The 13,282-nt window shown below is 39.1% G+C and overlaps 1 protein-coding gene across 1 annotated transcript in view; it reads right to left on the minus strand.

Annotated features, from left to right (window-relative positions):
• Positions 1-2,267: 2,267 nt before the first annotated feature.
• ZNHIT6 (zinc finger HIT-type containing 6) overlaps positions 2,268-13,282 on the minus strand; it is a 32,137-nt gene continuing 21,122 nt past the window's right edge. The window contains exons 9-10 of the mRNA XM_040073069.1: positions 6,635-6,759; positions 2,268-2,425 (exon numbers count right to left, since the gene is read on the minus strand). Coding sequence (XP_039929003.1) covers positions 2,340-2,425; positions 6,635-6,759 — 211 coding nt within the window. The 3' untranslated portion in view covers positions 2,268-2,339. The remainder of the gene's footprint in view (positions 2,426-6,634; positions 6,760-13,282) is intronic.

Consider the following 13,282-nt stretch of genomic DNA (forward strand, 5'->3'; position numbering starts at 1 on the left):
TGATCAATCACCTCTGTTCAATCTAATACAACTGTAAAAATAGGTAAGCAGTAACCTAGGAATGAATAGCAAATGCTACCTTTTACTCTCAGTTTGACTGAATTTTGGGAGATTATTCCCAGCTTTGTCTGGGAAATTTCAGTTCTAGTAACCACCACAGGAATGCTCCTTAATAATTTTTTAAAGCCTTCTTTAAGGTAAATCTGAAAGACAGTTTTAACAGCATCTTCATTAAAAAAAAAATTATGTTGTGTTTGACACACAAGGAAGCTTAAAGTAGATTTACGTAAGAAAAAAGCCCCACAGGCAAACCTTTTCATACAATTAATGAAAATGCCCAAGAGCACAGGAAAGTAATGCAAATCACAAATCTGTGCTCCTCAGCCAAAGGCTAATCACACACACATGCAGATCAACACTACTATTTGCAGCACTCTCATTTTCACTGTGCTCTGAATCCAACAGAAATGCCATGCTTTTACTCCAGATGAAACATCTGCTGGCAAATGAACTCTGGCAGTTTTGCTATTCAGCTATTTTATTGGTATTACTGAGTTCAAGACTGGTCTAAAGTAATTTGTGGCTACCAAGTCAGTGTGCAGCAATCACTGATCAGGAAAAGCTTATTTGCTTTCACTGAACTGAAAAAATATGAAAGCAGCACCTATAGCTAGGAATCCTGGTCCTTTAAAAAGGGTTGAAAAAACAAATGTTGAAACAAGAGGTGGGCAGAGGACCAACAATGACTAAGAAAGAAAATAGAGCACAGGTGGCTACTGCCAGGCAAGAAGAAAAACTTTCCTGTTTCACCAGAGGTTGCAAAACACATAAGAGAAAGGACACGATACCACTGGGAGAAAAAAGTAGTATGTGACTACAAAGGTCTGATGCTCTGGCCAAACTTCAGGAGTGAGCTGTCATGGCAAACAACTTTTTAACTCCAATTTCTTTACAAGGAAAAAAGAAAACCCTTCTAAAACTTTGAATGTCTCAAAAATCCTCTCCATGCAGCGTGACAGGTGAGGACCGAGCTGCCTGCTGCCCTGAATGCCAAAGTCCAGAAGCCTAAACGCGCTCCTGTACTGCTCCCACAGCCTCCTGTTACCTCTGTAAGTTCCTTCACTGCCTTCTGCTGTGGTTCTACCTACATCAGCACTGGCAGAACACTTACAACTGAAATACCACCTTGGTGGCCACTTAGCACACAGCCCAGGCCAACACACAAAGGTGCTCGTCTCATGCAGGAGACAGAGGCTGGGAACTCAGGCAGCAGCAACCTCAGAGAGCTGTTTACAGTGAGTATGTTCTGAAGACTTTCCAACGTTTACAAAGGCTGGCTGGGAAAAGGCTGATGCTGATTCCTGAGACTGCCCTGGGTGCAGCGGGGAGAGGGGCTCACCTGGCTTGCACCATCTGTGGCACTGCTGTCCTCATCCTCCAACAGACCCCACAGGCACAGGGGACCTGGACACAGGCCAAGTGTCTGTGATCTAGGAATCTTTTCAGAAGTTAACAGCTGTCAGCAGACAATACAGGAGAGGAAATTTTTTTCCTTTACGATTTATTTGTTTTTAAGTCGGTAAATTTAGCTGATATGCAAGTAAGTATTTACAATACCTAACTTCAGTAGGTACTAGCAATATGAGATGCATAATACAAGCCTTCTTTAGAAGTCCAGTGTTATTTGCATTACTGCCAGTCTATGCATCCATTACTATGGATTTAAAAACTCATGATAATTTAGAAGATTTGGAGAGAAGACTAAACACGTTGCAACGTGCCACCCTGAAAACACAGTCTGACCTGTCCATTAACACATGAAACAAAGGGTAACCAAGTAAGGACAAAAAGAAGAACTATTGTATCAAGCACCCAAAAAGTCACCAGGGAAGATAAAAATTAACATAAGACCATTTTCAGCAGCACAGTGTTAAAAAGAAATACTGTAAAAGTAAATTGATCTAATGAAATAACTATATTTTTTCCTACTAAATTTAAGTATTAAGACTCAAATCCACATATAAATACAAATATGTGATCAGGTATTTAAACCCAAAAATTTGGCACTGAGCTGGTTAGGGAAAAAGGAAAAACAATGGTGCAATTAAAAACTGCAATTAAATTAGATTTTTTTTTTCCCTGGAACCACAATTCCCCATCTTTTTACTTACATTGCTAAATACGCATTATTAAATCCAAAAATAGTCAAGCACTTTGAGAGTGCTACCTTTAGTAAAGGAAGTGAAGCCAAACCTCTAGGAACTTAGTTGTATTAAAAAAATTTAATTAAATAATTAAAAAAATAAAAGCTCATTCCATCCTCTTCTCTCAAAGAGCTGTCATGAACTGTCCCGAATCTCCCCTTCTTCCACTGATGAAAGGGATGAGCTTTCACTGTCTGAGTTCTCTGCAGGTTCACTGCCTTCTGAGGATATAGAACACAAAAAAACAAACAAGCAATTAGTTTCAGTAATGTTGTTTGTTCATCAAACAGAAGCAGTTTTTTGTGGTTTTGTTTGTTTTTTTTTTTAAACCCTCTTTGCTTTATGACAGTTATTTCATAAGACATAACCAGTTTTATGACATAGGATAAAGCCCTGGATAGGACCTCACTGCTGAAAGAAAGCAGGATAATATTAAGAATTCCTTTTAAATCTTGGTCTTTCAGTCTATTTGTCCCACACAAAACTCTAGAACTACTGAGAACTGATTTTTTTTTTTTTTGGCTTGTTTTAAATGTTATTTTCTGGGATGTCACAGGCATATATCACAACTTAAATAAATTATAAATAATTGACACTTTTCTTAGCATTTCAGTTAAGATGTGGAAGTACAGAAACTGGAATGGAAAATTACAATGATGTAGCTTTGTGCCTCTTCCACATGTTCCAGCATCCCAAAGATAGTGACAAGGTATGTAAGTCCATAAGCTAAGGCTGGTAAAGTTCAAGGTGCACAATAACTCGTGCTTTAGGGCACAGCTATTGTGCTCTGCTGAGATCACATAGTGAAACTCTCATCTCCAAAACTGATCTTCAGCCTCACACCCCACAAATCCTTCTTTAACAAGCACTGACCCTGGTCACCTTGTGCTGATGTCATCAAATGCCACTTGGTTGGTGACACTCAAGCAGCACAAAAATAAATTACAGCAAAGCAGGCCCATGATTCACACTCTGCTCTCACTGTTATTTTCGGTATTTGATCTATGAATTTAAAGATGTGTTTGAGCATTTAGTATCAGAGGTTTCATTAAGAGAATGTTACCAAAAGGGAGCTGATGAAGTATAGCTACTGTCTGGTCAAGATAAGCTCTACAGCTGGCAAACATGGATAATACATAGGACAGTGTGCACCTGTACAGCTTCCAAGGAATTTGTTCAAGAAAATAGAAGCATTTCACCCAGAAACATCTGAGGTCACATTTTGTCTATATTAAATCCAGTGTATAATCAATTAACATTTATATGCCAGATATGTACTGAGTAATGCACAAAGTAAGGCCTGTGAAAGCTTCTATAATCCCCTGCTATCTTCAGCCATGACTGACCTTGTATACTGAAATCAGAGCACCTGTAGTTTTTGCTGTTAAGCAAGTCAAGCATCAAAACATCACATAAAAGAATGTGGCAACCTTCTGACTCACAGCAATGCTCCACAGACAGATTTTACTTGTCTGTTACAGTAAAATTTAACAGGAATTATACATTGTCTTCACTCAAAAAGAGGTTATTTGTATGTTGCTGATAGCATTGCCTATAAATTAAGATTGCCCAATCCTTCTCACCATAAAACTGTCTGCAGTTTACTTAAAATGTAAAATTTAAACTCTGAGTTTCGTTTTTCAGTGGTAGTTTCCTTCCTCAATCTTTATTTTCCTTATGCAGTTGAAAGTTTCAGAAAAATACTTCAGCCATTTCTGAAAAGAAAAATAGGAGAAGTAGGCTTTATATTCATGAAGACCTAGCAGTTTCTCTTTGAAGGTGTCCAGCCCTAGCTATCCCCCCCAGTCCTTGGGGGTTACTACTTGAATCTCAGGGAGAACGGTGATCTTTTCCCAGCGTGAGCGTGTTGCTGTGGCTATGAAAACTCCACTCTGCGCTTCCTGGGGAAGGGATAGATCTGAGATTGCTCAGGAAGGAAACACTATTTCAGCAATTAAATTCCTGCAAGACTTTGCCTCTTGTTCGAAGAACAAGGCAAAGAGGGTCAGCAGGGCTGTGGCCGCCTGAGTCCCCAGGCTCAGCAGACACCGTGCCACACGTCCCCCATCAGCGTGGCAGCTGCTTGCCTGGAATGCAGAGGAGGTCAGGCGCCAGGCTCCACAGCACAAGCGTCCCTCTGGGCGTGCCAGGAGGGACAGAGAGGCAGCACTGGTGGCAACAGGATCAGCAGGATGGATGGATGGGAGGAGTGGGCCACCGATACACAGAGCCATACACGGCAAAGGAACTGGACTGCGACAAACACAGAAGATGCTGGAGCACAAAGGTCACTTCTTGGGAGATGGGAAGGAGCTAAAATACTTCTCTGATTACAACAGACATCTCCCCGGACAGTCTGGAGGTTAACATAAGATTTGCACTCTTAGCAATTATCTGTGAATGCAACTGCTAAATCAAACTGAAAAATGGTTTTTTCTTCCTATATTTTGTAAAGACGACATACAAAAGAAAAGCACAATGATTGTGACACACTAACTAAAATGGTACTTTGTCTTCAGGCAGAGTAACAGCAACAAAAAAGTCCTCCAACTTTTATGTTATATACGTGCTTTCCCCTCAAAGAATCTAAAATTACTGTCACAGGCTTCTACTCTGAACAGAAAAATAATCAAGAACACAGGTTGCCAACCTAACTCAAGGTCAAAGTTGATCATTAACATCTTAACCAAGAAGGTGACAATAAGTTATGATAAAAGCTGTGAAAATAATGCTGGTTTTGCCATTCGCTCTAACTTTTGCTATGTCATACCCAAGACACCTTAACAGGCAGCTATTAAATTCATTTTTATGGAATCTATAGAAACAGTTAGAACAACAACAAAACCCAATGGTTCTCAAAACCTGAAATGGCTGTTAGTGTTCTCAGGACCCCTGCAGGGACGACTGCACATCAAATGATTCCTGCAGCAGAGGAAGGTTACTGTCCTCAAGACACACACTTGCACTGCTGCCCTGTGATAGAGCTGTTGGCACTTCCCAGCCATTACTGACTCTCTCTTCCCCTCCCCTTCTGCCTTTTCCAGAGTCAGGTGGGTGCTGCAGCAGCATGACCTCAAAATATCGTCATTCAATCAACACTTACTCAAATCTATATCCTTAATAGGAAAATCTCCCTATTAGCTGAGGAGACAGTGACAACCCTATACAGATTAAGTACATGAGTCAATCAATTGTAATTCCCTCCTGAACTCTAATTCATCGGGGTACAGCTGCATACTGAAAAGCAAGGCTCCCGACAAAGAAATAACGGATAAGCTCAAAAGCACGCAGCTTCACGTAGGCAGTGTCTGTATGTGCACTCCCAGGGCGTGGATCACAGGGCCCAGGTACTCAGAGCTGACCCCCACCTCATCCCCTGCTGTGCTGTCTCACTCCCAGGAGCCCCTGCAGTGCACAGCACAAGGAATTTTTACATGTCCCGTCTTAGGGTGCAGATTGCTCTCACTTTGGGATCACTCAGGGTAATCCAGCCAGAACAGCCAAGCTCCATGGAGGTCCAGTATCACTGGTACAATATTCTCAGTCCCATTTTTTGTCAGTCAAATTATACACATATAGAGCCGTGACGGAGCTGCTGCAGGGAAATAGAAACTGCAAATACATCTCAAAGCTTTTCTGCAAAAATCTGTGAGAATTAGAGACTGGCTGGACACTGAAAATTATGGGATATGATAACGAAGGTGATTAGGTGAGGGACTAGGAGATGAGAACTGATTCCCTATTTCAACAGCTGAAATATCTTTTAGCTTCAGAAACAGATGCTGGGACATGAAGCCTTTATAACTGGGGAGAAAAATGGAAATTAACTTAAAAAGTAAAAGCAAATTCCTGCTAGATCTGGATTCTCTTCCTAGTTAACTCCTAGATGAAAGTCTTCCCTCAATAAAGTAATTTTTAAAAGATAGCATCGTGCTTTTACCCCACCCAAAAAGTGACTTTGCCATTATGATTTCTAAAAACTATCTCACAACTCAGAATTATTTGTCCAATGTTAGAAGCTATGCTAGAAAATAATGGAGAATGATTCCTTTGCATGATTATCAGGTTTACTTAAAACTCAACTTCCCCAGACAGCCTGACTCTTCAGAAATAATCAACTCTGTCAAACTTTGCCACAAAAAAAAAGAATTAGCACAAGTCTGAATAGTTGTTTCACCTTAGTGGCTGAAAACCCCAGTAAAACACCAGTAAACAAAGTTAGAAAAAACACATCCAATCCAGTTCATGGACTTAGGCCATCAGCCAGCAGTTTTAAGACAAGAGCATTCATAACAGCTTTTTCTATTGCAATCCTTTAGCTTCAGAAGGAAACACGAGACATATTGCTCATTCCTGGCAATATCCTTAACTACTGCTTATATAACTAAAATATCCAAGTATAACATAACAGGAAATAAATACATGCTCACCTTGGCCAAGGACCACCATATCATTCTTCATTGTTTTCAAGACCACAAATAATGTTGGATACTCAATTATTACTTTGCCTTTCAGATTGTCTAGAAGGCTTCTACTGGCATCCAGTTCATTGTACCTTAAAAATAACAGGAAATTTACTTTGGATTTTAATACTAGCAAGGACATAATGCACATTTGCTGTGGGGGAAAAAAAGAAAGTAAAAGGCTTTCTGGCATTTCACATGATTTTCAGGTGATAACCATGTCCAGAAGAACTACCTTTAAAGTCAAATTACGTATCCAGTCTTGTTCTCCAACTACATAATTTTTTTTAAACCCTCCTAATATCTAAGCATAAAGAACAAAAGGAGAATGAAAGTCAAATTTCTCTAATGGTTGAAATGTTTCATTATGTCATGATGAATATCTTTAGCAAATCAGATAAGGACACAGGGCTATAAAAATGGATACATTTATCAAAATCTGATTCTAAATTAAAAACAGCATTTAATACTTTACTCATGGGGCTTTAACACTACAGGTTTCATTCACTTGGTTAGTAGTGTACCTTATTTATGTTTGCTTATGAATTACCAGTGAAGCCCTAGGAAGATGAAATAAAAACGCCACCTGAACAACTACTGAAGCACAGGTACACTGGAGCATTTAGAGCTGTGTTTTTGCAGGAGAGATAGATATCCTTGTTCTGATACAGCAGCATTGCAGCAATAATTTCTCAAAGCTGGTGCAACACCCGCTATGCAAGAGCAGATCTCTGCTCACAGCACCATCAGTGAGAAGCTCCCTGCAGAAATCCCCACACCTGTGTGTGCTCCAGAGGCACAGGACCGCGGTGTGCAGTCCCTTCCCAGGAAAGGGCTCCTCTTCACCCCAGAGATGAAACCAGGTACAGAACAAACGATACCACAGTAATGAAAAGTAAACTGAGCATCCTCTCCGCAATTACTCTCTCAAACTGTAATATCCTCTCCCAGCTCTTTAACTAGAAACTTGGACATGGGATTTTGTGGAAAAGGAAGGGGTATTTTGAAGGCTTCTGAAAAAGGGAGCTTGTTGCTTTCACTTGCCTTAACTGAAGCATCCAAAGGATGCTCTGATATTACTACGCTGCAATCTGAGTTATGCAATTCTTTCTGTAAGCAGCATTATTAAATTGTCACTAAGCTATTGTATCAGCTAAGGGCAAATGAAGTTCAAACCCCAAATATACTGTAGGCAGTACGTGGGGCATTTCCCATAGCTGCTCTACCGCCTCTGATCATTAACGTATGGTACAACTGTGTTTTCTTTTGCCAAAACCAGCACAGGATAGGTGAAGGAAATTATACACTTTATGATTTACAATAATGTGTGATTAAAAGCAGTACACTGGGAGTCAGCACACAAGAAGAATATTGGAGGTAAACCAGGAATTGAGTTCCTTGGATTTAAGGGAAATTTAGTTTGAGAAAAAATTCTCTCATATTCAACTTCAAATCATCATGAAAATATTTGGTTTCATGTTTCTCCCAAGCCAAAGTAATTACAATCTCTTCTTACTGAAACCCTTTAAAAGGGATAACAGTATATTACATGTCTTATTGAATGAATGCATTCATAAGTTGTGGATTAACACACACGGACAGAAACATATTTACTGCTTTATTTACAGTACTCTAAATGCAAAGTATGGCAATACCTTTCCTTTGGCAAGGACCTCAACACATTCCTTTCTGGTTAAGCAAACATTTACCACCAAGAGGCTAAAGTAATTCACATGCCACAATACACTTTCCATTATCTCATGTTTTAGACAAAACATCTTTAACGTCCACCTTGGCATAAGATAAAACATTTGTACTTAAAACTATTTTATGATAGTAAATTACTGAAGTGTTAGATCACTGAGTCAGAGCTTTATCTATTCTTTGGTAAAGTAAATTTTATTGGCTGACAGTGACAGGATTTTTAGTCTATAATGTGGGTCATACACTTCATAAAGACTAAGGAGCTTAACGCTTCTCTTATTTAAACTTGTCTGTTACTGTATATATTATCCAAAAGACCTCAGTCTACCACATTTTCTACTTCATACACAAGTGCAAGTTGAGGTTTTCTGCTAATCCAACTGTCAGGCTCTTCCCTGACTGTGCATGCTTAAGAGATCTCAAAAGAAATCTACTACTCCTCACATCAAATGCAAAGTCTATTAAAGAACAGCTCCTGATCAAGACTGATTTTTCAGGTTATCTCAGAAAGAACAGGTCATGATAAAAATCTTCCCAATTTCATCCCAGAACTAGAACAAAGTCATACATTAGAGGATCAGAGGGTGAACAACAGACACCTGTGGGGAAAAGAAGACTGCCCTGTAGCGTTTAACCAGAAGTTTTGAGGGTTTTTTTGTTTTTGTTTTTTTTTAATAAGTCTTGTTTCTTCCTGCAGTGATTATTCACCAGGATGAGCTGAGGATGTACAGTAACACTGGCATAGTAGGCCCATCCATGTATGTGCAGCAAATTGGTCTCACCACAAGCAGGAGACAGAACACGAAGAACATCACAATGAGATATTACCAGATATCCTTTTATCACCACTTTTACCCACTAGTTTTGTATCATTGGGAATGCACAGCCTGCATGAAAAGAACGCTTAAGGGGCTGTAACCTTCTTCAAACACATCCTTCACTGTGCGCTTCAACTGACAACGCAGTGAAATGAAGAACCACCAGTGTAAGTCTGTCCTTTCACCTGGACTCTTTCATGCTCCAGGACCACCTGCAGGAAGCAACTAAACTGAGGCTGTCATCCTAAATGAGCTCCTTCAGCCCTTCATGCCAGGGTGGATTTGAGATAAGCCTGGCTCCAAACTAACTGACCATGCCAACAAAAATCACTCCCCTAATATCCATCTTCACATCTTTTCTGGCAACTGCTTTTAAACCCCTCCCTCTGTCCTGTTCATGCAAGTTGTCTGCACTATGGCTTCCTGATCCCTGCATCCAGCAAGACTTCTCTTTGCATGTTCCCCCTCCATCTTTTTTCCTTCCCGGTATTTATTTTCCACAGATTTTCTCTTTCCCTTCCTTATGTTCCCCCAGCTTCCCTGAACAACACCCACCCTCTAATAATACACTTTTCCGATTATTTTTCTTGCCCCAAGCAAACCTTTATGCCCATGTCGCAAAGGAACAAACAGGCCTGGATTTTTTCTTAATTAGAAATGACTCCATTTGTAAGGACCACAAAGGGATGATCTTAGCAGACGACCGCTTTTGATTTTAGCTGGAATGAAATAACAGTAACTGCTTTTTGAAGAACCAAAATTAAGTAGAATTTGCCCACTAGAAGGCAGTTTAAAAGCCTACAAAAATTGTGACAATTAGAAAATTTAGCAAGATTCAGCAATCCCACTGTTGTATTTGCCCTACGAAGAGTCCTTACCTTTCACAAACTACTGCAATTAATCTGGCTCTGCACTTTTGATAGCATCTGTGAGTTTCTGCAAAGGCTAGTTCCACTATCTATAGTTATTCCACCACCTTCCAGGAATTCAACAATTCAGTCTCCTAATCTGTCTCCCACAGGCAGGAATGCCACATTAGGTCACTGCATCACAACAAGTTCCCCCAAATGGAGCCCGTGGCTATCACTGCAGTGGCGTAACTTGTCTCCATGAATTCAGACAGCAGGAAATTCCCTGCTGATCAGGTTTTCCTGAATGTCATCTACAGGAACTTTTTATTATTTAATAATAATGAAAAAAAAAAAAAAATCTGCAATCTGGAATTAAAGATAAATTGCAGCCATGTTATTTCTTTAGTTTGGTCTTCTAGACACTGAAAAGAGAACAAACAAGTTTTAGCTATCTAAATAATTGTAAATATTACCAAAACGTGGATTTGGGTAACGGCATTCATGATTTCCCTGTAAGAGTGATCAACTAAACTGCTTGCACATATTTTACACAAAGATGACTTTTCTTCCTAGAACTGAGTGGAAACATCGAGGTTATTTACTTGGCATAACTCAGCTGCAATAAATCACGCTATCTATTTTGGGCCTAGTCCTAAAAATCCACAACTGAGCTTACGCTAACATATGGGAAGAAAAAAGGATTTTTTTTCACCAGACCAAAGAGGGTAGCATTTCCTAGGTATCTGCATATGCCTAGAAGGGGGCAAAGACAGGGTACAGCATTTAAAGTCTCTCCCAAGCACTCATTCTGAAGTGCTGCAGTACAGCAAAGATAATAACTAACAGATGGACTTTCATTCCTAAGTGGTGAATAACCTCTTCGTGTGGTTATGATTTGGTGAACATGGAAGTAGAGAAAAATGCTCTCTTGAATTAGGTATGAAAGGAAAATTGTATGGCAGAAAACAAATACAATATATTGAAATAATGCACAGTATATTTAATTTTGTCACTAGAATTGTGACATTCTCAAAAACCTAAACCAGTGAATTTGCTTAGTCCAGATACATGACAAAATGAGAAAACTCAATGAGCAAAACAGCAGAGATCTTAGAAACAAACAAACAAGCCAAACACCCCAAGACTTGCTATCACACTTCCTTGATAACTAACTCTTATCAACAGCAAAACAGTATGAAGGAATACTCTGCCTGAACACTCTTCTAAGGAAAGAGAATGGAAACCTAGTTCAAGTTGATAGTTTAATATGAATAAAAATATATACTACAGTTTACAAAAGTATTTAAAACCTGCTTGCTCCCTCTTCCACTATTGGTTACATTTCTTCTCCTGGTCTAGGACCTCCATAATTTGCCTCAAGAGATGTTCATTAACTTCTCCTCCACACTACTGATATCTGCATAATTTACTCAATTCCAGTACAGACCAGATGCCTGGCCAAACCCTTTTCAAATCAAATCCCTATCTTAAGTAACACTTCCATCAAAAACATGCTTTTTCTGGGGGGGTGGGAAACAAAACAAAACAAAACAAACCCCAAAAAACCAAAACCAAAACCAAACCAAAAAAAAAAAAAAAAAAAATAGAACAAGAAACCTTCTCTTACCAACCATTTGAACCACAAGTCCTGCTAGGAACCAACTAAAAAAGTACAGGAAGAAAAGTTGCCAGCATAGCAGAAAAGCATCTTGGACATCATCATCGTGTCCCAACTACACCTATATTCACAGAGTACATAAAGGCACAGACAATTAATAAGAAAACTATGAAGCAGTTCCTTTTCCTTGCAATATTTCAGTCATAGTTCATCCTCAAACAACGACCATGTTAAGACAAGCTGTAACAATCCAAGGTCTCCTCTCTTTCATGGGCTGCAAGAGGCTCTGCCACTAGAGATGTCTAAGAACTGTTGAAAAGTCAAATGTAAAATGGGGAGAAGAAAAACTGAACTCACAACCCCCCCTCTTACAACAAACATTTCAGGGAGTTTAACATCCTGGAAGAAAAAAAAATGTAATACCCAGGTGAAGAGAACAGGAACAGCAGCTGTCACCTAAATCACTTGAGACAATAGTAGATGTCCAAAAAAACTCGTTGGGTTTGTTCACTTCTACCCTAGCAAACATACAAAACAGTTAATGGAAAGGAGAGAGAAGCAAAGTAAGAGTACAAGTATGTCACCATAGAAGCACAAAGGCTGTGCTCGTTTAAGCCTCTTGAGAACAAGGCAATTGCACAAAGACAAAAAGCACAGTAAAAGCTATTAAATGGCAGTAATGGAAAAATATATCAATTGATGGCAAAACCCATAAAGCAGATAAGGCAACTGCTTCAACAATTTAGTGCACTGAGCTTTAAGAGTGATGTGGTAAAAGGATTCAGGATCACAATAATCATCTAAAGCTTAACTGAAGTACAGAACATTCTGCATCTTTTAGTTATAAAACAAAGTACAACAAAACAAAAGGAAAATGTGAAACCAGCAAATGTCAGTTTCTTGCATTTGGCAGAATTTGGTGCAAAGAATACAGAAATAAAGTGATACTGAATTTCAAGAATGCAAATACTTTCCCCATCTCATAAGACATAATGAAAAAAAGGAACAAAAATCCAGCAGCAAGTAAAGTTGTTATAATTCAAGTGCATCATGGCAATAGTTCTTTACACACATGGGAATTTATTTACTTTGTGAAGTCAGGCAGCTCCACAAACTGCTCAAAAGCTCAAGGTTTACAACTCTTTAAATATTATAGAATTGACATATGAAAAAAATGTAAACCACAATCATGTAAGGCCACTATATGACTTAGATAAAGAAACAAACAGCCGGAGTTAATGGTAGCCAGAAGACTTAATGTGAGTATGAAATTTCACAAGGGAAATGTTCTGATTAATAAGACAGAGCTGGCTACTGCAGATGAATGCTTCAAGTTTCAAAAACTGAAAAGGTATCAGTGGCATGTTTAGTACCAGTAAAAGCTGTGCATGGTTTCCCAGAAACACAGAAGTCAAAATATGAAACTTGTACCACTAATACAATATTGGCATGGTCACGGGGAAGAAGCCAATGTTGTGAATGTACTTTAATGATGGCATACTGATACAGAGCCCCATGAAACCTATCTGCAAATAATTTTAGAGGTACAAGTTGTACCAAGGAGTATCAAAGGATGCAATTAAATGAAAAACACTTGACACATCAAGTTCAGGAAACTAATACA

This window comes from Hirundo rustica, chromosome 9, assembly GCF_015227805.2.
Source record: "Hirundo rustica isolate bHirRus1 chromosome 9, bHirRus1.pri.v3, whole genome shotgun sequence".
NCBI classification, from domain to species: Eukaryota; Metazoa; Chordata; class Aves; order Passeriformes; family Hirundinidae; genus Hirundo; species Hirundo rustica.